Raw genomic sequence first — 25,059 nt, forward strand, 5'->3', positions numbered from 1 at the left:
GTTCTTAAAGTAAGAGGCGAACCAATTGTAAGCTACTCCCCTTACTCCATAATGGTCCAACTTCTGCAGTAATATTTTGTGGTCAACACAGTCAAAAGCCTTCGTTAAATCAAAGAAAACACCTAGCGTTCGCAACCTTTTATTTAATCCGTCCAAAACCTCACAGAGAAAAGATAATATAGCATTTTGTTGTTAAACCATTTCTACAACCAAACTGAACATTTGACAGCAAATTATGTGAATTTAAATGCTCCAGTAAACTTGTATATACAACCTTCTCGATAACTTTAGCAAACACCAATGGCATAGAAATTGGTCTAAAATTTAATTGTATCAAAAGGAAAAATCACTGTAAACTTATGAGGAGACAAGAGTGGCTGGCCAATGCTTACCTTCAGGAGGCAACATTCTAAGTGCTGCTGAGTAGGAAAAACTATATCAAGTGTTTTTGTAACTGTTAGTTACTTCCTGAGAAAAAGAGAGAGAGAGAGAGAGAGAGAGAGAGAGAGAGAGAGAAAGGCTGAGAAAGGTCAGAAAGTAGGGCCCGGTTACTAAGACCCTAGCTGAAGGAAGTAGTAAGATTAGGGTTTGACGTCCCATTAACAGAGAACATGCTCTCGGGCATGGCCTTTCTAAGGAACCATTCTAGGATTTGTCTGGATTAGGGAAATCATGGAAAACCCAAATTTGAATTACCGAATGCACATTTGAACCATCATCCTCCAAATGCATGTCCAGTGTGCTAACCACTGCAGTACCTCACTTGATGTCTCATTTGAGGGGGATCTATATACTATCAAGAGGGGGGGAGGGAGGGGGGGACGCAATCTAGACCATGAAACTTCCTTTGTGCCAGATGTTCAAAGGGTGCTGCACTTTCCGTTCTGTTGACTAACTGCAAAAAGTAATGTCAGTATGCATAACATAATATGTTGCCCACATTGACTCTTAGTTTGACAGTTAATACAGTATTTAGTAAAATAGAGCACCTTTTAATGTCCAATTTTCTTTTCCCTGTCATATTACAATATACTTTCAGTCTTAATGAGTAATCAATCAACAAAAGACAAATTGCAACAAGAAGCAAGAGAGTAAGAAAGCGTTCATGCACATATTATTACTGTGCTAATTCAATGAACCATGTTTCATGCAACACAAACAACACATTTCCAATTTTTATGATGAAAATAATAAAATAATCAAATTAGTTGTTCACTTGATATATTTATTGTTTGTATAATTTATAACGATGTTCACAAAATTTTCTCACAGTGACAGTTACATCTAGTGGGTTTTCCAAAACATCAAATGTTTCATATACACAGTAAAAAACAAACATCATATATTTTCATATACACTTTGATATTATCTTCATCCAATAAACTGTTTACAAAAATGAACATGTTCATCACTGACAAAAAGCGTTTCTGATGTACAGAAAATGTTCTAGTGCTGGTAAAAGCACTTCATTTAAATGAAGCCATTCTTCTGAAAGCCATTTAAAGTAGTTTCTACACCCCATAAGTAAAATTATGATGAACATTCGCATAAAGTGGCCCTGCGGTTGTCACTGAGATAACAATTTACATCAATATGACTTGTGCACAAGTGTTTCCTTGAACTCTACATATAATTTCACATAATCACTCTAATGCTGTGCAAGACTTAAATTAAAACACCATTGCTCAATGTTTATTCTCAAATAAGTGGCTATAATGGCTAAAAAAGATGCTGTGAACTTGCACTACTACAGAAAAAAGTCTTGGCAAGTAGATGCGAAAATGCAGTTTGGGTGATTAGAATGAACCCACAAGCTCAGGCACTAGAGATATCTGACCACAGAATGATATATTGATTAGTCTCAAATTTCATTAGAGGTTTAGAAAAATAGTTTATGATCAAATCTGTTTATAATTTAAAGAGAAGCACTTCTGGAAAAATACAGTCTTCCTTTAAAACACAACATCATAGTAAGATTGATCTTATATTTCAAAGATTGATCTTATATTTCATACATATATTTATTCATCCTTTATGCAATAATTCCAACTGCCATACATGAGATTATTTAAGTATCTACCCCAAACAATGTGCATAAGTCATTGTTGAAGCACTTCACTTCATGGTACAAGAAGGGAGTCTATTTATTTAACTTCTTGCATACGAAGTTACATAAAGTCATGTCTATCAAGAAGCATCACCAAATAACATACTTCTTATATTCTGAAGAACTGTGCTTTACACACAGAAATAAGATCAAAATTCTGTAATATTTGTCACTATAATATATAAAACATTATTATCAATTTGATGGACTCTCACAGTCACAAAACACTTCAGAAACATTCTGATGATGGCTACAAGATGATCACAAAAGAAGATAAATAGCAATGAAGATACCACTTGTAACAAATACTGTGCCTGCACCAGGGGAAAATGTTAATGAAACATGGACTGTATGGTAAACAACGAAGTACAAAATTTAAACACAATGTTCTCACTCATACACTAACATTGGTAATACTGCTCTGTCTTTCGTAAGAGCATACCAATGGTTTTCTTTTTTTTTTAAAAAAAACAAAAGACTAAATAACTAAGACATTTATGTAGTAGAAGTAGGTATCCAAAACATTTCATTTATTATAAGGAATTTTCTACTGCCAGAATGGTTATATCTGGCACCAGCAAACAACTGTAATTATATTTTAATTACAACAAAAATAATTAATTGAACAGGTTTGCTACTATTATTTACACTGATCACATATGCTTTAAGATTCTCACTGACAAAACATCAGTTATAAAAATACTCTTGTGACTTAATATAGATCAATCACGAACAACAGAACACCTTTTTTTTTTTCTATGAAATCAGGCATAATAAATTTTTCCAATATGATTGTTTGGATACATGATAATCTTGAGACACGAATAAAATTAGAAACATAAGAAACCTTTAAACATGCAATATTTATATACCCACATTTACAGCATTATACTGTGTACATGAACAATTAATTTTACAATCTTGTAATGGTATCCCTATGTGATAGATCGAACACTGAAAATAAACCAATATTTTCAATTTTATCATTGAGCATTGATCACCTCACATTCATCAATAATCATATTCTCTGAAATGCCATTTCCATTTCCTGAGACAATTTCATAACAGTAGTATTATGACTTTATACACTAAGTCTATAAAATATTCACTTTATTGTTGAACAAAGTATCTACATTGGCTTAATGGCAACTTCTTACAAACAAATCCCACTCACACACACGTTAAAGGTATTAAATATAAGTACACGAAAGGCCAGCACACTTGCACAACAAAATTCTACAAGCCATTGCTACACACTTCTGATCACTGCACCAACTTGCACAATTTTTAATGTGAACCACTTACTAAACAGTTTTAACAAAATCCTACACCCGACAAACAAAAATTCAACCAGAGTGATAGTAAAACACATAAATATAAAAATCAATAAATAAGTACATGACATTTACATACCCTGACACGCAGAGAGCTTTATTAAAAGAAAATGAGACAGTGCAGACATCTTAAATAACAATGGACTCACTAACAACAAGAAACAGCCAATAACTTCACCACAATGGAACAACTTTGTTGTCAAGTCACACACACCGTACAATGTATAGACTTATCCTTTGATTTGGTGGGAATGTGATACATTTCACAACCAAACATAATAAAATATACAAATACATTACTGGTCAACATACAGCAGAGCATGCATTACTATCAGTACAGTACACGATATGCACGCAGAGGTAACGACATTAGTCAAAATCAAATTTCAATGTGTTTAGTGAGAAATGATGTACCTCAAGGCTTTTGTACCAAAAAATGAGACAGCCGCATGTTGGGCTGGCTGTGTCTGGAGACATTATGGCACCCCCCCTCACAGCATCATTGCTGACCGCGCAACATACGGCTGCTTGCTGCAAATATAAAAGTGTATATCAAATTACGTCACTACTAAAAAATTGATTATTAATTAAGTGTGAGCAGAGAGAGACGGGGGGTGGAGGGGGGGGGGGGGGGGGGGAAGAGATTTAAGAAATATTTCATCGAACTACCTGGGCAAGTCGGACCGCGGCATTAGCAGCTGCGGCCTTTGGCGGTGGGACCTGTTTGTGTGTGAGTGAGGGTGGGGGTTCAGCCCAGTCCCGCCCACCGCACGAAGTCAGGCACCTCGCGCACCGGCACGTCCAGCCCCAGCGCCTTCACGCGTAGGTTGCGGTCCTCTGTCAATAACACTACCTCCCGGTACAGTCGCCTTGTCTCACCTGCAACATATTTAACATATTGTATGTGTTGTTTTGATATGCCCCGTAGTCCCCAAACTTACAAGTATTTGTTTTCATTTATTTTTATGTGTGTCCATCAACGGTACTGGTAGCTGTGCCTGTTGGAGGAATGTAATGGCCTGTACAGCTGTCGCTTTGTGAATTAAATAGTGAAAGTAAGCTATTAAATAAACACTTAGCATTCTTCTATGTAATTCTTTTAACTTTTTAAATTTATCCAGCTGGCATATATTATACACATAGTATTAAATTATAAGTGTGAAACTAAATTATTTTAATGAATGAATGAACAAACAGAATAGTATTGGAAGTAACTGTCATTCTTAATATTGATAAAAATGGTTTTCAACATGAAAAATTCTTGCCGACCGCCATTAAGAATAGCTGTTGACCAACTTACTGTTACTTGAACTGTGAAAATGGCCCTAAATAGTAAGCCTAGCAATTGCTTTACACCAAAACATTTACAATGTAAGTAACAGAAAAAAGAAAAGCCATCAGTTCAGTGACTTCTGTGACAGATGCACACTAATGAAGACTGTAAGGTTGAGCCAGATAGTAGGGAATTCTATCTTTATTTTATTTCAAAAGGTTTATTTCATTCTCTTGTTATGGTCAAGTATTAGCCAGTAGAAGCATTAGCTGGTTGCTTCACCTGCCTGTAATTTTCTCGTTCCATGGTCTGGCAACAGCTAGTGAGCACCGAGCTGGGCAATCTCGATCACATGCCTCCCTCGTGTGCTGACGAGGTAATGCCACTTAGGCGAAGATGACTAAGTCATGCTTTGGAATTTTCCATGCCACCCCCCGCAGTTTTCTCGGCTCCTGGCCTATCAGGACGGAGGAAATCGCATGGCCGTGCTGGAGGCACCCTGCCCTGGAGTCACCATGCTGCCTGTCGGCTGAAAACGCTCTCTCTGCCATGCGCCCTGCGGCTGTTATCATCATCATCTCTTCCCACTGCGGCACCGAGAACTTTGTTCCTGTAGCTGCCACACCTCCCCAGGCCTGACTCATGTTGCCCATTTGAATTCGCATCTGTTGGTTTTTCTGCCAATAAATGGCCTCATTTCCAGAAAAGGTGTCAGAACAACTTCTTTCAACACATTTGCCCACCGCCTTAGCCGCTCCTAAGAGAGCCGTTCCTAAACAAACTGGTGTCAGAATCGGGATTCGTTCCCATAGCAACTTTGTCGATAATTTAAATTCTCCCAGCAAGGGTATCTTGGCAGTAGCCCCATGCCATAACATCATTAGCACTTTTCTATGGACAATGAGCGGTACGCCGTGGCGGGATGCTTCCACTTCATTACGATTTTAGTGCCGAACATTTCACGCATATAGAATGCGCCAGCCGGCCGCCACGTTCGCATTGCACAGGATGTGGCTGTGTCAGTAGAAACCCACAGGGCACGTGCCACAGCCGCTTGAGTCCGAGAAAACCAGCAACACGAGACAAACCTCGTCCACCGCCGCATGAGGGGCATGCAGCCGAGTGCCAGGAGAGCCACCGCCATCAGCTGCCAACACATCCGCCACCACCCGAGGGTCCAGTAGCAGCCAGCCTGCATCTATGACATCCACCAACGATCCTGCCGTTCTCCACTTCACCACGCTGTTGCCGCCACCAGCACACTGAGCCAACTCAACTTCAATGTAAGTCGCAGCGTCGCTTCAAACCTTAACATCGCAGGCCGTCCACCACCAGACTAGGTTATTTTGTGGTCCCTCTTTAACTCGAGCAACGGAATGGGATACTCCCTGAGAGGCAGCTGTCTCACAAGATCCACTCGAGGATATTAATGCTAAAATAAACTAATTATTCATACAAAATCAAGAGTTAATCGAGCAAAACCGCATCTTGAAACAGACACTGGAAGCCAGTGTGTGAACTTCTGTACCTGTGGCTAGCTCCACACCTGTAACAACTGTACAACCCGTGACAGCTAATACTAATTTTGTCACTAATACAACTATCACTACCTCAGCTAACATGGAAAGTGTAAGCAATTTTCCTGCGGCTTCTTTCATTTCCACCTTTTCTGGAAAGTCCCATAAAAATGTGGTTATGTTCGTACAGAGTATTCGTGATGTGGCTAGTACTTGTGCCTGGCCGGATGATCTATTGGCCAATGTAGCCAGATTGAAGTTGACAGGCAAAGCAAGAATGTTCATAAAGACAGTGGACGAATTGTGTGATACACATGATTTTGATGTTTTGGCCTGCGGATTAATTACGCATTATTCCGACACCAGAGGTATAGGATATTACAGAGATCAGTTATCAACTCTTAGGCAGAAGGCTAACGAGGATTATGATGCTTTAGCAGATCGCATACAAGCTGTATCTTGTCGTACCTATAAGCTAGGCAAAAACACCAGTGAGAGCAGGATTTTGCGCTCGGAAGCAGAAGCTTGTGTTATTGTTGTGTTTATTCGCGGCATTGTCCCTCAAATTAGTGGAGAAGCTAAAACGCCACCTCTCTGTTTGATACAGTTCGTTTCGCAGTAGTACGCGAAGATGTATTGCGCTTCTGCACTGTCACACCGCATCCCCCGGAGCCATTAGCAGTATTAGCAAGGGAAGTAATTTGTCAGTGTTGTGGGAGACCTAACCACAAGGCAATGTGCTGTCGCGCATATATCTACACTATTTGCCAGACTGTAGGCCATCTCAATAATGTTTGCCCAACAAAGTCACTATTTTTTCTAATCGGATGCGTGGTCACCGCTGTAACGTGAGGTCAAATCTGGTAAACTACTGGGGGGGCAGGCTCCACTACCCCCCCCCCCCCCCCCGACTAGGACCAGATAGAGTAAAGAGATGGAACATATTGTGTAAGTGGCATAGTCAGGAACAAATTAGTTACGATTCTAATTGATACTGGTGCACAAGTTAGTGTGTTATTTGTAGATAAAAATGATCGAAGGGTGCTGCAGCCACCCCGATTTCATATTAGTGGTCTTGGATGGAAGTGCTAGTTCTGCAAGGTTCCCAGGAGAGCTTCTGTGAAGTTTAGAAGGTAGGAGACGAGGTACTGGCGGAATTAAAGCTGTGAGGACGGGGTGTGAGTCATGCTTGGGTAGCTCAGTCGTTAGAGCACTTGCCCGCAAAAGGCAAAGGTCCCGAGTTCGAGTCTCGGTCCGGCACACAGTTTTAATCTGCCAGGAAGTTTCATATCAGCGCACACTCCGCTGTAGAGTGAAAATTTCATTCTACATAACTCCAGGTATAGGTCCAGTGTTGATGCTGATAATGTTTGATTTGTGGGGCGCTCAACCGCGCAGTCATCAGCACTCGTACGATGTCCCAATTTTTAGTGAGGCGCTCAACCGTGTGGTCATCAGTGCTCGTATGATGTCCCATTTTTTAGTCAGTCCAGTCTAGCCTCTGTCACGAATGATGATGAAATGAAAAAAACAACACAAACACCCAGTCGCCAGGCAGAGAAAATCCCCAAGCCGGCCGGGAATCGAACCCGGGCACTGTGATCCAGAGGCAGTGACTCTAGCCACTAGAGCACGAGCTGCGGAAGCTAGTCCATTGTGTCTAGCATGCAGGCAGGTTAGTTACAGGCCCGTCAACTGGCCTCCTTGTTACCAACATACTGGCACTTGCCCGCGAAAGGCAAAGGTCCCGAGTTCGAGTCTCGGTCCAGCACACAATTGTAATGTCAGGAAGTTTCATATCAGCGCACACTCTGCTGTAGAGTGAAAATTTCATTCTAGAAAAGCCATATTGTTTACCGTATCATTTGCAATCAGTAGTCGAAGATACGATTCAGCAGCAGAAATTATTCCGCCTTCCTCAAGCTCGTGGGCATCTCCCATGGTTGACGTGCCAAAGAAGTCATAAATAGTGATAAAGCCTATCGACTATGTTTCAATATGAGGATGGTGGACCAAGTAACTACTCCGAACACATATCCCCTACCATGTATCGATGAAACCTTGGACCGACTAGGCAGTGTAAGTTTTTCACCACACTTCATTTGCACTCTGGATATCACCGGATCCCTGTTGCACTTCCTGATCGCCATAAAACTGCTTTCGTTGTACCTATGGGACTATATGAATTTGTAAGAATGCCATTTGGTTTGAGGAATGCACCTGACACTTTCCAGAAATTTGCAGACTTGTTGCTGCACGGATTAAAACCCACGACATGTTTAGTATATTTAGAAGACATTATCATTTTTTCTATGACTATAAAGGAACATGCAGAGAGATTGAGGGATGTATTGGAAAGGTTGAAAGGAGCCCACCTGATTGTGAAAATGGAGAAGTGTGCCTTTGCCCAATCGCAGGTACAATATTTAGGACACATAATAAGTGAGGAAGGTGTCAAACTGGATCCCCGTTTGACCACAGCAGTGAAGGACTTTCCAACACCAAGGAGTACCAAAGAATTATAGTCATTCTTATGCCTCGCGAATTATTATAGACGTTTTGTGAACAATTATGTTACCATTGCTAATCCCCTGACTAAACTATTGAAGAAAGGAGTTAGTTTCACCTGGACCAAGGAATGTGATGAAGCGGTGCAACAAATTCAACATGTTTTGACTAGAGCCCCTGTACTAGCCTACCCCGATTTTGAAAAACCATTTATTCTGTCGGCAGATGCCTCAGATTATGCCATAGGAGCCATTTTGTCACAAGAAATTGATGGAGAAGAGCGACCAATTGGTTATGCATCACGACAGCTTAACAAAGTGGAACTGAAAAACAATACAACGGAGAAGGAACTTTCAGCTCTCACGTTTGATGTAATGTACTTTCGATGCTATTTGTATGGGAGGAAGTTTACTGTTGTTACGGATCACGTCGCATTACAGTGGATGCTAAGCCTAAGGCGACCACACTGTGGTTCAGGTCCGGGTTCGATTTTCGGTTTTCATCATATTTAAGTACTCTGAAAAGGATTTTGCTGAAAAAAAATTTTTTCAAGCATTTAAGGGGCATTTTTCTACTATGTGCATTTATGTACCATGCCCACTTTTCTGTCACCCATTTTTCTGCATATATTTTACATCTTTATATCCCCTACATTGCACATCAATTTTTTTTTCTTTTTTTTTCTCCCGAAGGTTTTAGCTACCCTTGGAATGTAAAGGTCAGTATTCTTTTGTTTCTGCTGTTTGTAAACAACACGCTTTCAAACACAAGGTTACTTTTGTTCAAGTGTGATTGCGAGTAGTTGTTTGTTGAAGATGACGAAACGTAAAGGCATTTTCAAGAAACGACAATTTAGAGGAAACAAGTTTAGAAAGCTTTCTGTACAGGAGGTTATGTCGCCGGGCAACTATGTTTCTAATTGTAATTCTTCAACAAGTGCATCATCAAAGAAGCTCTCACCATTTCAAGAGAGTTGCAACAAATTTACTGTAAGTGACAAGGGGTGCAGTAACATTATAATAAACTTGAGAATATTATCAGATGTAATTTCTAAATTTGTACAATGTAGACAGAGTGGTGAGTCACAGAATGTGAAAATTTGTGAGAGCGCCAGTGGGAGAAAAGGCCTAGCAATTGCTTTGGATTTAATTTGCACTAAATGCTCAGCTGTGATTTCATTTACGAGTTCTTCAAAACCAGATGCAAGTGCCCCTTATGAAATCAATACTAGATTAGTTTATGCCTTACGATCCATTGGCAAGGGCATGGCTGCAGGGAGAACATTTTTGTTCAGCGATGAACTTACATCAATCACCAAATAAATTTGAAAAACTGACTGTAGTATTAGAGAAAGCTGTATATGAGGTCAGTGAGGAAAGCATGAAACTGGCTGCTAGGGAAGCAGTGGAAGAAAATGATGGATGTTAGGATATTGCAGTTGCACTTGATGGAAGTTGGCTGAAAAGAGGACATACTTCTCTGAATGAAGTAGTGGCTGCCACGAGTGTAGACATCGGTAAAGTGTTAGATGTGGAGATAATGTCTAAATATTGCAAATGTTATAAAGTCAATGAACATAAAGAACACACCTGTGTGGCTAATTTTTGAGGAACAAGTGGTGGTATGGAAGTTCATAGAGTACAACAAATATTTCATCGCTCCGTAGAAACAAGAGATGTATGGTACACCAAATATTTAGGGAGGCATACCGTACACCAAATATTTGGGCGATGATGACAGTAAGGCATACAACAATGTGGTGAACTCTAAGCCATACTGAGATGCCATTATTAGCAAAATAGAATGTGTAGGCCATGTTCAAAAATGTTTGGGAACAAGGCTGAGAAAACTGACTGTTGATATGGTAAGATGGAAAATTGTTGACCAGACAGGGTCTGTTAACTAAAACTGAAATAAAAAAACTTGCAGGTATACTATGGGCAGGCAATTAGGAGAAATAAAGAAAATTAGGAGGCAATCAAGAGAGATGTTTGGGCCATATTCTTCTGTAAGTTCTCTACTGATGATAAGCCATGTCATGGATTGTGTCCATCAGGAGAAAATTTGTGGTGCAAATACAATAGGGCTCAGGCAACTGGAGAATATTATTCTCACCAGCATTCTCTTCCTGCTGCTGTTATTACAGCAAGTAAACCTATTTTCAGAGACTTGGCTCATCCTGACCCTCTGAGGAAATGTCTGCATGGGCAGACACAGAATCCAAATGAATGTTTCAACAGCATAATTTGGAACCTCCTTCCTAAAACGGTATTTGTAGGCATGCATACAATGAAACTAGGAGTTCATTATGCTGTTATTACATTCAGTTGTGATAATATTGGAAAGCGTTGGGTACTGAAAAAGCTAGGAATTAATCCTGGTGAAAATACGATCATTGGGCTGCAACACTGCGTTAAAATGACGATAGCCGATGCAGGCAGGTCTGCATCTAATATGGCCAATAAAGCAAGACAAACATCCAGGAAGGTGAAAAAGAAGCTGGAAGACCTACTAGAGGCCAAAGAAGGGCCATCATATGCAGCAGGACAGTTTTAATTAACTGTAAGTAACAAATTTCAAAAGTTTTTTCTTTAAAGTCAATTTCCCGCAAACTAAAATTTTCAGTACATATGCCCCATTATATCAGAAACTATCATACATAAATGAATGAAATTTTTCAGAGACCCTGCATAACATAAAAAGCCACCTCTTCCCCATTAGAAAGTCAAACATTCCACGTAGGAAATATATATCTAAGAACAAAGATGATGTGACTTACCAAATGAAAGTGCTGGCAGGTCGACAGACACACAAACATACACACAAAATTCAAGCTTTCGCAACAAACTGTTGCCTCATCAGGAAAGAGGGAAGGAGAGGGAAAGACGAAAGGATGTGGGTTTTGCTCTCGGAATTGGAATGACTCCTTACCCTCTCCCTTAAAACCCACATCCTTTCGTCTTTCCCTCTCCTTCCCTCTTTCCTGATGAGGCAACAGTTTGTTGCGAAAGCTTGAATTTTGTGTGTATGTTTGTGTTTGTTTGAGTGTCTGTCGACCTGCCAGCACTTTCATTTGGTAAGTCACATCATCTTTGTTTTTAGATATATTTTTCCTACGTGGAATGTTTCCCTCTATATATATATATATATATATATATATATATATATATATATATATATATATAAAATAGAAGGAAACATTCCACGTGGGAAAAATTATATATAAAAACAAAGATGAGGTGACTTACCGAACAAAAACGCTGGCAGGTCGATAGACACACAAACAAACACAAACATACACACAAAATTCAAGCTTTCGCAACAAACTGTTGCCTCATCAGGAAAGAGGGAAGGAGAGGGGAAGACGAAAGGAAGTGGGTTTTAAGGGAGAGGGTAAGGAGTCATTCCAATCCCGGGAGCGGAAAGACTTACCTTAGGGGGAAAAAAGGACAGGTATACACTCGCACACACGCACATATCCATCCACACATACAGACACATGTGTGGATGGATATGTGCGTGTGTGCGAGTGTATACCTGTCCTTTTTTCCCCCTAAGGTAAGTCTTTCCGCTCCCGGGATTGGAATGACTCCTTACCCTCTCCCTTAAAACCCACTTCCTTTCGTCTTCCCCTCTCCTTCCCTCTTTCCTGATGAGGCAACAGTTTGTTGCGAAAGCTTGAATTTTGTGTGTATGTTTGTGTGTCTATCGACCTGCCAGCGCTTTTGTTCGGTAAGTCACCTCATATATATATACTGCAGAAAAAACTTAATATTTGTTGTTAATAAATTTAAAGAAGTATTTCTTAAAAACCATAAAATGGATAAAGTAGATTTTAGTACAGGTGACTCTATTAGCATCATGTAATATACAGCAAAAATGTTAAGGACCTGCATCAAATAGTTTTTTCAGAAATGGGTCAAATACTTGCCTAAATTAACATGGGTTAGATAGGCAGGGTGTGGTCCCCTTAAAAGATCCCAGCACCAACTTAACTCGTTGGGCTTTAAAATTGAGCGAATTTGAATATGAGGTGAAACATAAACCAGGCAAGTTGCATCAAAACACTGATGCATTAAGCTGGAAGGTTAGAGTAATTGTTGCCAATTATATTTCTATTGAAGAATTGAGGGAAGTGCAGCAAAGAGATGTTGACTGCCAGAGGTATGAAACTATGCCCGAATTTTCTGTCAAAGATGGAATTTTGTATCGAAAAACCCCACTGGGTAAACAAGTAGTAATACCGAAAGAATTGTGTCCTAAGATAATAGCACAATATCATGATAGCGACGATAAATAGTTTGGACAAGAAGAGAATAGAAGCTTTCGAAATGTGGTGCTACAGAAGAATGCTGAAGATTAGATGGGTAGATCACATAACTAATGAGGAAGTATTGAATAGGATTGGGGAGAAGAGAAGTTTGTGGCACAACTTGACCAGAAGAAGGGATCGGTTGGTAGGACATGTTCTGAGGCATCAAGGGATCACCAATTTAGTATTGGAGGGCAGCGTGGAGGGTAAAAATCGTAGAGGGAGACCAAGAGATGAATACACTAAGCAGATTCAGAAGGATGTAGGTTGCAGTAGGTACTGGGAGATGAAAAAGCTTGCACAGGATAGAGTAGCATGGAGAGCTGCATCAAACCAGTCTCAGGACTGAAGACCACAACAACAACAACATCATGATAGCCTGCAAGCGTGTCTTAATGGTCTTCGCACCACCAATTGTCAAATAGTTGCCCGTTATTTCTGGGAAGGCAGACGGCGAGACGTGCAAAAGTATATACAAAATTGTTTGCCCTGCGTTAAGAGGTAATTGCTGCCTCAAACGAAGGTGCCCTTACAATAAGTGCCAAAAGCCACTTGTCCCTGGGCCTTAATAGCAGTAGATATTGTCGGTCCTTTCCCTTTGAGTCCACAGAATAACCGATACATATTGTCAATTTTTCCAGATTCCTAATTCTTGTCCCCATACCGGACATGTCAGCAGAAACTGCAGCTCAAGCATTTCTCACCCACTTGGTGTTACCACATGGAAGTCCTGAAGCTATACTTACAGACCAAGGCATGAACTTTATGTCACATTATTTACAGAAGTTTGTTGACTATTGCGAATCAAAAAGTGGAGAATGGCCCCGTTTCACCCTAAAGCTAGCTTGCTTAGAGCAAATCCACCACACAGTTACGCGTATGTCAATAAAAATCATTCTGACTGGGACAGGGACATCCAATACATCATGTCAGCATATAATAGCCGTGTCCATGAGGCCACTGGATACTCCCCCTGCGAGGCAGTATATGGCCAACCCATGAATTCGCCTTTTGAAATTGACAAACTGCCCCCAGGGATTAGATCCACAGACGTGAAGGGTTTGGCACGACGTTTAAAAGCTGTTTGGAAGAAAATAAGAGGAAACAATTAAAAAGTTATGGCTCAGCAGTTAAAAAGGAGTAATGAGAGAGCAATAATGCCCGAGTACGAGGTAGGAGATTTAGTGATGTTGCGCAATCCAGTAGTTAAGAAGGGAAGGACGAAGAAGTTTACTCCTCATCATGCAGCTTAATTCACTGGTAAATGCAGAAATTCAGTTAGCAGAACGGACAGTGGTCGTTCATTTTGACAGGTTAAAGTTGTATAAGGGTTCCGAGCCACCTCCGTTTGACAGTGAAGCAGAGCCTGCTACACAAGTAGCCCCAGCCAAGAAGACAAGAAAGAAAGTAGTGCAACTACCTATAGCAGGTCAAAACACCCCTATGGATTACGATCCAGGGACTAGGTGCAACATGCCATGTATTTAATTTGAAAAGCCTTTAGTGAAGCAGAAGAATTAACTGACGGGAAACTGCCGTCGTTGCAATATATTCATTTAAGTTGTGCATGTTATTTTTAAGTATTCATTAAGTTTTGGCAACCATCTGTAAAAGAAGTTAGGATGTCATATGTTAATAGGGACTGGAGTTTTTTGTAATCATTTTGTCTTGCATCATTCAATGTCTCCAGTAATGTTGTTGTAGTGGAAAAGAGAACACAATCACTCAGTAGTAAGAGAATTAAGGGGAAAAGTTGCCCGTCAGTAGAACACACAGAGTAAGAATCAATTAATCTTTTATATGTCAAATGGAATGACACTTCACATGTTGATTTAGTGAACAGTTTGTACAGGAACAGCTGTTAAAGCTTTGCCATAAAAGTATGTTAGTAACACATATTCGTAACTGCCATTAACACAAGATCAAAGGCAACCTGCCGCCCTCTACTTACATTCAAGTTAACATCAAATATGTTACTTTAAATGTAAAAGGAGCCCTACCTAAATGCTATTATATTGTTTCTTAATATGCCACTGGAGAGAAAACAAGTCAAGTTTTCATGATACTACGTGTTTCGGTACACCAAATGCAAAAGAGAAAGTCGCTGGTTAATGCCAGACAAGATAGCTGCATGCAGTTTGTTTACAAACCGCAAGCCTTGCCCTCCCCGCCAAGTGAGCGACCATTAGGATTCCGCCCCACCCTGCGCTGCCTTGTGACGTGGTACTCCTCGCTCCCCTCCATCCTTCCCACAGGCCATGCACCTTTACTGTGGTGGAGTAGGCCCCCACGATATGCTTCCACATCTTCCACCATATGGTTACAATGTAACCAACAGACCCGAAGAAGATAGTTATAAAAGTAAACTCACCAGCCTAATATTGCCTTGCAGATTCAACTAGTTTTATTAATACCGCCAAATTCACCAAATAGGAGATGTTGGGGTCTCAAATCAGTCTCCAGCTATGTTGTATTGCCACTCTCGCAGCTAATAAACAGATCTAAAGTAGAGTAAAAACCAAGTTAATACTAATCCAGAACAACAGTCCTAACTGCATACCCCACTGTCAATTTCAGAAGTTATTAGCCCCAAGTTTCAAGTAAACGATATTTAAGAGTAAATTCGTCATCACAGTTCATGCAGAAATATAAAATCTATCAATTACATACATTTTAGAAGAACAGAGTGTCTAAGTGAGTAAATGAATCGTGACAGTTCTGTGAATTTTAACGATTGAGTTATCTACATCCCTTGAAAAGAAGGCCCTCCGTGAATAAATGTCGTGAACGACTTAAGGTAATCCTGGAACAAATTTAGTAACCGCTCAGAGGAATTTCACTCACTGCATAGTAAAAAAGGCTATCCTGCCTCCACATACAGAGGCCCTTTTCTGCTCTCAACCACCGCCTCACCTCCCACTGGGACCAAGCCCAGCCATCTGTTTTGTATCCAGCAATAGGCAAGAGAAACAAATGCTAAGAAAGCACACACCCCTCATTCCCGAAGCATCTAAGCCGTATCACCTAGTGCAGTATAAAGCAATAAACATTAGCAAAAGCAAGAAGTACACGAAACATCTACACCTTATACGAGACCATTTTTACCTTCGCTAATAGAACTATTACTGAACTTAATCTTTAATCTGTTGCAACAGTATCAGTGAGAGTGTTTTATGTATGTACTAATAAGGAGTTGTAAAGAAGAGAGAGATAAAAGTTCCAATTGAACAACATGCAAGTAACTTTCAATAGAGTAATGGTCAAAGTAAAATATAAAACTGCCGCATACATCAGTTGGGAAACAGACAGTTCCTACTAGCATCGAACCCATGACCTGCGATGAGTTACTTGAGAAGTCATCTATGCCTCTATCTACAACATTAGGTATACGAGTTTCATTGGCAGTCACCATTAGTACTATAAAACTATCACTGAACCCGCCTTTCGCAAAGAAATATTCTGGAGTTAGTTAGTGCTCGAAGTCCTGCCAGTAGGACGGACCCCTTAGCCACACATGCCAGAGCTGCTCCTGCACTGGTTAGATCCACGCATTTTCATAATGTCAGCACTCTGCTATCTAGCGAGTGCGACGCCTGCTGCATCTTAGCGCCTCAAGCAGCACTGATTCTCAACATAGAATTCTTAACCACTACACGAGTATTTTGTATAACTTTACGCACATTTTCAACACTAAGGAGACAAACAACAAAAACAAAAACACCGACAGGTAAGTTATGTTGACATCATCGAGAGGCAACCAGTATCCTCGAACCGTCGTCAACGAGTATTAGGGAGCAGGTAGGTGAAAGAGTTAACAAAAGGAACAACAATTATAACTCAGCGCAATTGGTTAGGAAGGTGCCAACAACCAACATTACGTAATTATGAGACAAGGAGTACAAATTAAAGCAGGAGATAGCGTACAAAAGAGGTTAATCTTTAATAATATCAAGGAGGGTAATGGCAATTATCGATCTGAAAACTGAAAGAGACGTGAAACCACTTTAAACAAAGACACTGCTAGAGGAAGTATTAACTTGACACTGTACTATTATACAGCATTACTAATAACATTGGCACAACTTAACGATAGCATTCATGTAGGTAGACATACCAAAGACATGTCAATCAGTATGGAGATACAAACAAGAGAATACTTATACTTATTTTGCTACGAAATGTAACGAGAATAAGGGGAGTTTTGTGTAAGGGAGATAATATTTTGTACTTTTGTTTCTATCGCAGTTTTGCCACCACGTGTGTCACTGGGATGGGTTGCCAATTACTTGTGTCTAAATACTATTTTCAGTATTCATTTTGTCTAGGTTTTATCATCAATTATTTACCAAAGCAATCCTCTGAGAGTTTTGGCAGCACCAGTAATTTAGCATTGTGTCAATGAGCCTAATATTTCCATGTGTTAATTTGTTGCCATAGTTATGAGGGTAGTTATTTATTTTGTGGGATTTCAATTATGCCAGAGTAAGTTCGCAAGTATTGCCCTTTATTTAAGTGTTTACTAATAATGTTCTATGTAAGAAACTATTTTGGAAGGGTAACGTAAGATTTAATCATGCTTTATTTCATTTGTGTTGGAATGCTTATTTGGAGGGACATGCCACATGCCTCTACTGTAGGTCATGTAAACGGAATAAATAACCCCCACAGGGCAAGAGATTTTGGCCATACACCTTGTTCGTTAATAAACCAGAGGGCAATCAATCCCATCTGGCTCTTGCGCCAACTTATTACGTTCCCCCCTTGATGTTAACTGAATAATGAAGGCGCCTCTGCGATTCTTCTTTTTCTTCTTCCCCCCCCCCCCCCCCCCCCCCCCCCCCCTCAACCTCCGGGACACATTAAGTGAGCAATTTGCTGGGAACCAACCCAGTTGAGAGCCAAAAATGATGTCTGCTGAGGTGTTTTGCCCTCCCCTGTATCACTTACTCTGCTATCGAATCGTGGAAGCTATCCTGGTTTTCCTCTTCCGTCAAGGAGCGAACAGTTTGCTAGTTCATTCTGACAACAGTACCGGTGCTATCTACCTTTCCAGTGGCATCAAATGAGATATTGTTCCTCCCTTCTTACAATTAAGCACCATCATTCATTGTTCTTGTGGGAAAGGTGTTTGCCACCGATAAGTAACATTCAATTCTGCTGTCACTCTATGCGAGTGCTAACCAGTATTGGACACAACACCTAGTTAAACTGACTTCGAAAGGACAACCCGTAAGGGCACGCACCTTGTGTGATGCGACTGACAATCGAGCGGTTTCCTAGCTGTCTACCGTATTTACTCGAATCTAAGCCGCACTTTTTTTCCGGTTTTTGTAATCCAAAAAACCGCCTGCAGCTTAGAATCGAGTGCAAAGCAAGCGGAAGTTCTGAAAAATGTTGGTAGGTGCCACCACAACTAACTTCTGCCGTCGAATATATGTAGCGCTACACAGGCATGCTTTGTAGGCACAAAGATAAATACTGGCGCCAAAACCTCTGCGTCAGTAAAAAAAAAGGTGGAAGACGAGCTTTTTTCTCCGCCCTGAGTTTCGACCACTGCATTTTCATACATTATCCAACAAAGTAAATACAAATTCCATATTGTTCACCTTCCAATGTAGCAGAATTTCAATGTACTATGAAAATCCGACTGGAGAGACTGTTTGGGATGTTTGTCAATATGGCCAACTCTACGTTCTGAAATTTTTCCTACCTGTGAGAAGAAGTGGTTGCTAATAGGAACCTGAAGAAATGTGAATCACATGCAGTATTCTCTGCACCATAAGAAAGAATACGAATATAAACATTTTGCCATGTATTCTTTCGTGTTTGCTGCTATCTCATTTAAATCCTGTCTGCCTAATAAACTACGAAACTAGAGTGAGACAACAGCAAACGCAGAAGAATATACATACCGTGCCGTGTTTATATTCGTATTATTCTTATGCCTAATAGTGATACAGTCAGAAATGAAGCACGGCAACTGACTAGATTTTTAAATCTAACATGACTCTAATTTCTGTGCAGAATTTGATGTCCTAAAGAAGCGGCCACAAAGATTTTCAAACGGAGAAAAATTTTCGCCTAACTCTCATTCAGAATATGTTCTATCATACGCAGTCTATTATTTGGTTCTTGTTAATCATTATCAAAGAAAGCAGCAGTGTGAGTAACAACAAATAGCAGTCTCTTGCCATTGTTTCGCTAATGAGACGATTCCTCTCTTTTTTTAAAACAGTAAGCAAGTCATACCGCGAGCGGCAACAGGCCGTAAACACTCATTATCAGAATGCGACAAACAATGCATGACACAGTACAGTAATGCATTTTCAGCTTAGAGTGGCGTAAACACCTATAACAAAGAAAACGGCACTTATCAGATCAAAGCAAAATAGGCAATCGATTCAAACCAGACGAAGCACGTGAAAAAGGAAAGGTACCCCTGTAAATAAGGACGGAGCGCCCGACGCATAGCAATGGCTACCTCGTAAAGCTTACCTGCTAAGCTTACGACTCGAACCAAACTACTGAAGCTGTATCGTCTTTCATTCGACCTAAATTGTGTCTTGTTAAGATGGACCAACTTTGTTTCGATTTGGAGGTGCGACCTAAAACTTCTCTCTCCCCTTGAATTTCGAGTCTCAAATTTCACGTGCGGCTTAGATTCGGGAATTTTTTTTTCCCCTTTATTTCGAGTCTCATTTTTCATGTGCGGCTTAGATTCGAGTGCGGCTTAGATTCGAGTAAATACGGTATGTCATATTCCTTAACTTTTCAATTTTTGCGGCACAGTCCGTCCTACCCACTTTCATCTTTCAACTTGCAACAGAACACAACCTGAAGAGTCATGCATCTTGTATGAAGCAGCCAACAACCGTGAAGACTTCAGCTAACCACAACGTTCATTACACCTTTATTTTTCATGCCACAGTCCATTCCATGTACTTTAATCTTTCGTGTCGAAGAAGAGTTCGCGAAAACAGTGTTCCATGCTCTCCGACGATCGCTGTTTAAGCACTGTCAGACACGAACCGCATCTAGCCCACAGCTTAACTGCCAGTAAAAGGAAATCTCAGTTCAAAACCCGTGTATTCTTTGACATTGTTCTTCCATTGTATTTTCTGAAGGCTCACTGACTACTGAAGCAGTAGTATTTAACTGTATGACGTGTCTCAGGGCACTGCGATATATCCAAGGATAGATGTGAGTTTTAAGCAACTAGTTGGAGCCAATGAGGCCAACACCAAGGAGTAATAAAGATGGCGAATTTAGTTGCAAAATGGTGAGAGGATGAAGATGGTGAATTTGGTTTTTTTTTAGAGATGTCGATTTTTAAGAAGAAGTACGTAGCAGATATCTTGGAATCGCAGTATTGTCATATAAACGGTTAAGTAGATGAAACCGTCGTGTCAACAATGTACCTTCATAAAGGAAAAGCTCATCAGAAATTACGCTCAACTTAGTCTTTTCTAATTCAAACCCTTAAGTTTTCTGTTTCCACTGTGGAAGTTTCTAGATTCTCATCAAGTTTTTTTTTTCTATTCTCGTTCTCAACAATGTTGACATTCAACGACACAATTTTAGTGCCCGAGAACATGAACCCGAACCTAGCAGACGAACTTATCTATTCAATGTATGCATGAATCCATAATTACATGCCTTATAATTATTATTTTGTTGGTCATCATTGAATAAACCATATCGATTGCGCTCAACTACCATTCTTAGTCAATAATATTTTACCCCTCCTGTGACATTTTTATTCGTCACTTCTCACTCTGAACCACATAAATACATTCATCAGGTGCAGGAGCCCAGTAACATGGGGAATATCCTATCCGTTCTGCAAGTAATCGAGAGTGCAAAGTACAGTCAGCACAGTAAACAGTGTTTCCCTCTCATTCTTAGACCCACCGCTTACTTCCTGCGTAGCACAGTGACATAGCGTGAGAAACAGCCTTGAAGTCATCTGCCGCACACTGCTCTGACATAGCTGCCGCGCTGACTCCCACCCGCATTATTAGTGCTACCGCCATCAACTTTGATGTCGAACACTTTGTACACTGTGTAGTTCGTTGTTCCATGCCCATTGACTTGAAAAATCACTGGCCCAGTTCGTTGCTCAGCAAATACTTCCCCTTCACTTCCGCGAATACGTTTATTCCCCAACATAAAGGGAGATCAGCTCTCCTTGTAACCTTCAGTCACCTCTTTTGAACCGTGTCTGAAAGTCCTATTGGTGTGCACATCCTATCTTCATTCACTACTCTACACTCAAGGTAATAAAACAAATGATTGTCATCTTTTCTGTTGTTCATGCAATGTATTTTCGCCATTCTGGTCTGCCAGAAGGATTTGAGATCATTGTTTTTTTTTCCAGATTTTAGACGTTTGGAATTACGTGGACGCAAGTGCTCCGCTACCTGGCCTATTAAATTTGCCACTTCACTGTTCTCAACTATTGTCTCATCATGAAGATGATGCTTCTGCTGTCAGCAATTTGTATGATTTCCAGTGCTCCTCCATTTACGAACCACCCATCGGTGTCAGGCATCATGTTTGAGAAACTACGAAGTCTACGGTATACCCCACATCATCTAGTGATTAAAACTGTACTTGATACTATGCCCCTCATAAAGGAAGAGTTAGTGTTGCAACAAACTGCCAATCAAATGTGAGGATATGAATCATTGCTTGTACAAACAGGTCAGAAGAAAGCTTTACTGGTATTACATGATCTTAGGCAAAATATTGATCACCTTCAACACGAACTGTGTAGTATAGTTTCAACCGTACCAGCCCCATGCGTGAAACGAGCCTAGTTCAACGCTGGAGGTGCCATACTCAAATCTTTGTTTGGAGTGCCCGATCATAAAGATGCCCAACATTGGAATAAATACAGCAGACAAATCGACATATTTACTCAACAGAACCATGAGGCATTATTACGCCAACAAGTACGATTAATGCACATTGAAGACAATCTGTTATCATACACTAGGCAAATATGCAGTGTTACAGCTATGATACTCCACCAATATGAATCTTTTAAGAACTCTGTACCACAGGACTTAGCGACTATACAAGCCGAGATATCCAACCTTACACTAAACCTTGAAGCATCTGATGCCATACAAACACTATCACATAATGTGCAGATTACCAAACTGCTACTTGTCAATTTACGTGTCACAAAACAATTAGGATTGCAAGGAATTCTGAGTTCAGAACTTTTACCTCCCAAATGATTCATTCAAAAACTGTAAAATGTTACCACTGATTTGCCACCGTCAATGCATTTAGTGTTGCCCGCACATGAAGTTATGTTACCCGATTATTATGCTATGGCTATGACTCAGTTATTAAAATGAGCCAACACCCTAGAGTTCTGTAAACTTATACCCCTTGCCTGTTCGTATTGTCAATTTGAGTGTTACAAGATTGCATGTGTTCCCTGTTGCGTGGTCAGCAACCAGACAGTATATACGCTGGAATACAGCGGACATTCTAGTCATTAGTCCAGATCACCAAAAATATACTACAATGTCCCAAAATCAGTTGAATGAATGCATACATGTTCATAATTTCATGTGCCATGAAATCGCCCTTCGAAACCATCCTAAGGGATTAGGATGGTTTTTTCTGGGGAAAGCATCAATCGCCACCCTGTTCACAAACCATTGTTCGCCTAGCAGAACACTGGTTTAGGATCATTAGCACAAACCACCAATACGCATTAGACCAACCTACGATATTAACACTTCGTTGCTATGAACATAACTTCCAGTCACAAACATACGAGACAGAAATCTCAAACAGCGGATTTTTAGCAAACAGTTCGTATTGCTATGTTATTATGCCACTTGTAGCCTTTCATGCCAGTATGACTTACTCTAACAGTATTCGCACCCATTTACCTATGTTTTTTCTACCTGAAAGTTCATTCGTGGTTCCTTTGTCAACTGAATTACTTGTTTTATCTAATATAACAAATGATCACCTTTTAACGTCAATCGATGACCTTTCAAAACACCAGAGAGGACAAATTCCTTACGATATCACCTGTTGGCAGACAGCCACTAATCTACATACAACTATTATGCCCAGTGTCACAGTAACCCTGGTCACTGCTATTTTTATTATTGTACTGATATGGATACATTTTGCAAATGGTTACAACCATCCCCTCCAATAGTTCCAAAACCTCAGCCTCATGGCAAATATCGCCCATGATTCGAAAGTAAAGCCTATGAAGGCATATGCCCTCCTTTAGTTTTAAGAGTTCAACTGTGTTATTAACTAATGTGAAAACTGGCGCATCATAGTGAAGTGCTCCCCCAGTGTTAATCCCTTTTTAAATGTGTGTGAAATGTGTGAACCTCCCCTCATACTTCACTGCGCTGAGTTCCAGTGGACGGGCTCGGCAACTGCCACACCCCCTTCTAGCCGGCAGCTTGTGCGCTGCCCACCAAGGACAACATAACGCGCCATGTTGCGCCATTCAGCCTTGCGCGTAACTTCAGTGGTGATACGTATATGCTTTTAAATTCATTTATGAAACAAAGATGCTTGGCGTGTACTTCTGATTCAAACTATTACCTTCCAATGTGTTTTAATCACACTTTTCAACTGATGTAATTTTGTTTTGATGTTTTATAACATTTATTCCTTGCTCTTGCGTCAACATAATATTGTTGAAGTGTGTAAGCCCCTTTGTGACCCCTAAAAGGCCTTCAAAGTCTCTACGCCCACCCGTAGTCTAAGGCTACGCCCACCCGTAGTCTAACCCCCCCGCCGTCTTCCGTGGGAACCTTTAACAATCAAATAATATCTATTTTGTCTTTGCAAACTAAAATTGTCAACATTTAAATAACAGTCGTGTTGAGTGAAATCACATACGGTTTCCGCCCCCACAGAAGGGGTGTAATGGATCTGGGAGATGGGTTATTTTCTACTGGATTTGTCGATACCAAATTTAATGAGGGAAGTTGTAAATGTTTTCTTATATTTTTGTCAGAATTTTTTTAAATTGTAATTTGCCTTATTTTACGCTAATTTACTTATATTTTTGAGAGTGACAGCATATTGATTACTATTAGTTGATGTGACGAAGAATATCAAAGAGACTGATTACAAGTGGAGGCTTGTGTGTTGTGTAAAATGTCTTTGACGCTGGAGTCGTCTTTGACTGTAGTTAGTCGGCACTGAACTCTTGGTGTGTGTTGACGGTAGAACAATGTGCAGGTCGCTGTTATAAATATTTGCTAGTGAACACGAAAAAATGAATTATGTTACTACTTTTTTTATATAAACTTTAAGAAGAAACCACATTCGAAGAAATGGTATTTGAAGCACCAAAAATGAGGCAAACGCATTGAACCAGGTCATTTCTGCAGCCGACGAAACTGCATTGTGGAATCATACTTCCACTAGACGACTGAAGCCAAGACAAATATTGTCTTGTAAACATTTCACGGAAAAGGTACTGTCACGAAATATTGCTAAATACAGTATATAAAAATAGTGAGCATATTTCAGGGGGAGGAGTGTAAGGTTGAGCCAGATAGTAGGGGATTCTATCTTTATTTTATTCCAATAAGTTTCTTTCATTCTCTTGTTATGGCCGAGCACTAGCCGGTAGCTTCAGCTGCCTGTACTTTTGTCATCCTACGGTCTGCAGTTTCTCATCCTATGGTCTGGCAGCAGCAAGTCAGCACCGAAGTGGGCAATCTCAATCATGTTCCTCCCTCATGTGCTGACGAGATAATGCCGCTTAGGCGAAGCTGACCAAGCCATGCTTCAGAACTTTCCATGCCGCCCCGCAGTTTTCTCGGCTCCTGGCCAATCAGGACAGAGGAAATCGCATGGCCGTGCTGGAGGTACCCTGCTGCCCATGGGCCGAAAAAGCTCTCTCTGCCATGCGCCCTGTGGCTGTGATCATTTTCTCTTCCCAGTACTGCGGCGCCGAAGACTTTGTTTCTGTAGTTACCATGCCATTCGGACTTGTCCAA

General features: G+C 40.4%; 1 protein-coding gene across 1 annotated transcript in view; it reads right to left on the reverse strand.

Annotated features, from left to right (window-relative positions):
* Window positions 1-1,204: 1,204 nt before the first annotated feature.
* Window positions 1,205-25,059, reverse strand: part of LOC126472131 (telomerase-binding protein EST1A) — a 353,124-nt gene continuing 329,269 nt past the window's right edge. The window contains exons 24-25 of the mRNA XM_050099913.1: window positions 4,111-4,320; window positions 1,205-3,972 (exon numbers count right to left, since the gene is read on the reverse strand). Coding sequence (XP_049955870.1) covers window positions 4,190-4,320 — 131 coding nt within the window. The 3' untranslated portion in view covers window positions 1,205-3,972; window positions 4,111-4,189. The remainder of the gene's footprint in view (window positions 3,973-4,110; window positions 4,321-25,059) is intronic.

The sequence above is a fragment of the Schistocerca serialis genome, chromosome 1 (assembly GCF_023864345.2).
Source record: "Schistocerca serialis cubense isolate TAMUIC-IGC-003099 chromosome 1, iqSchSeri2.2, whole genome shotgun sequence".
Classification (NCBI taxonomy): domain Eukaryota; kingdom Metazoa; phylum Arthropoda; class Insecta; order Orthoptera; family Acrididae; genus Schistocerca; species Schistocerca serialis.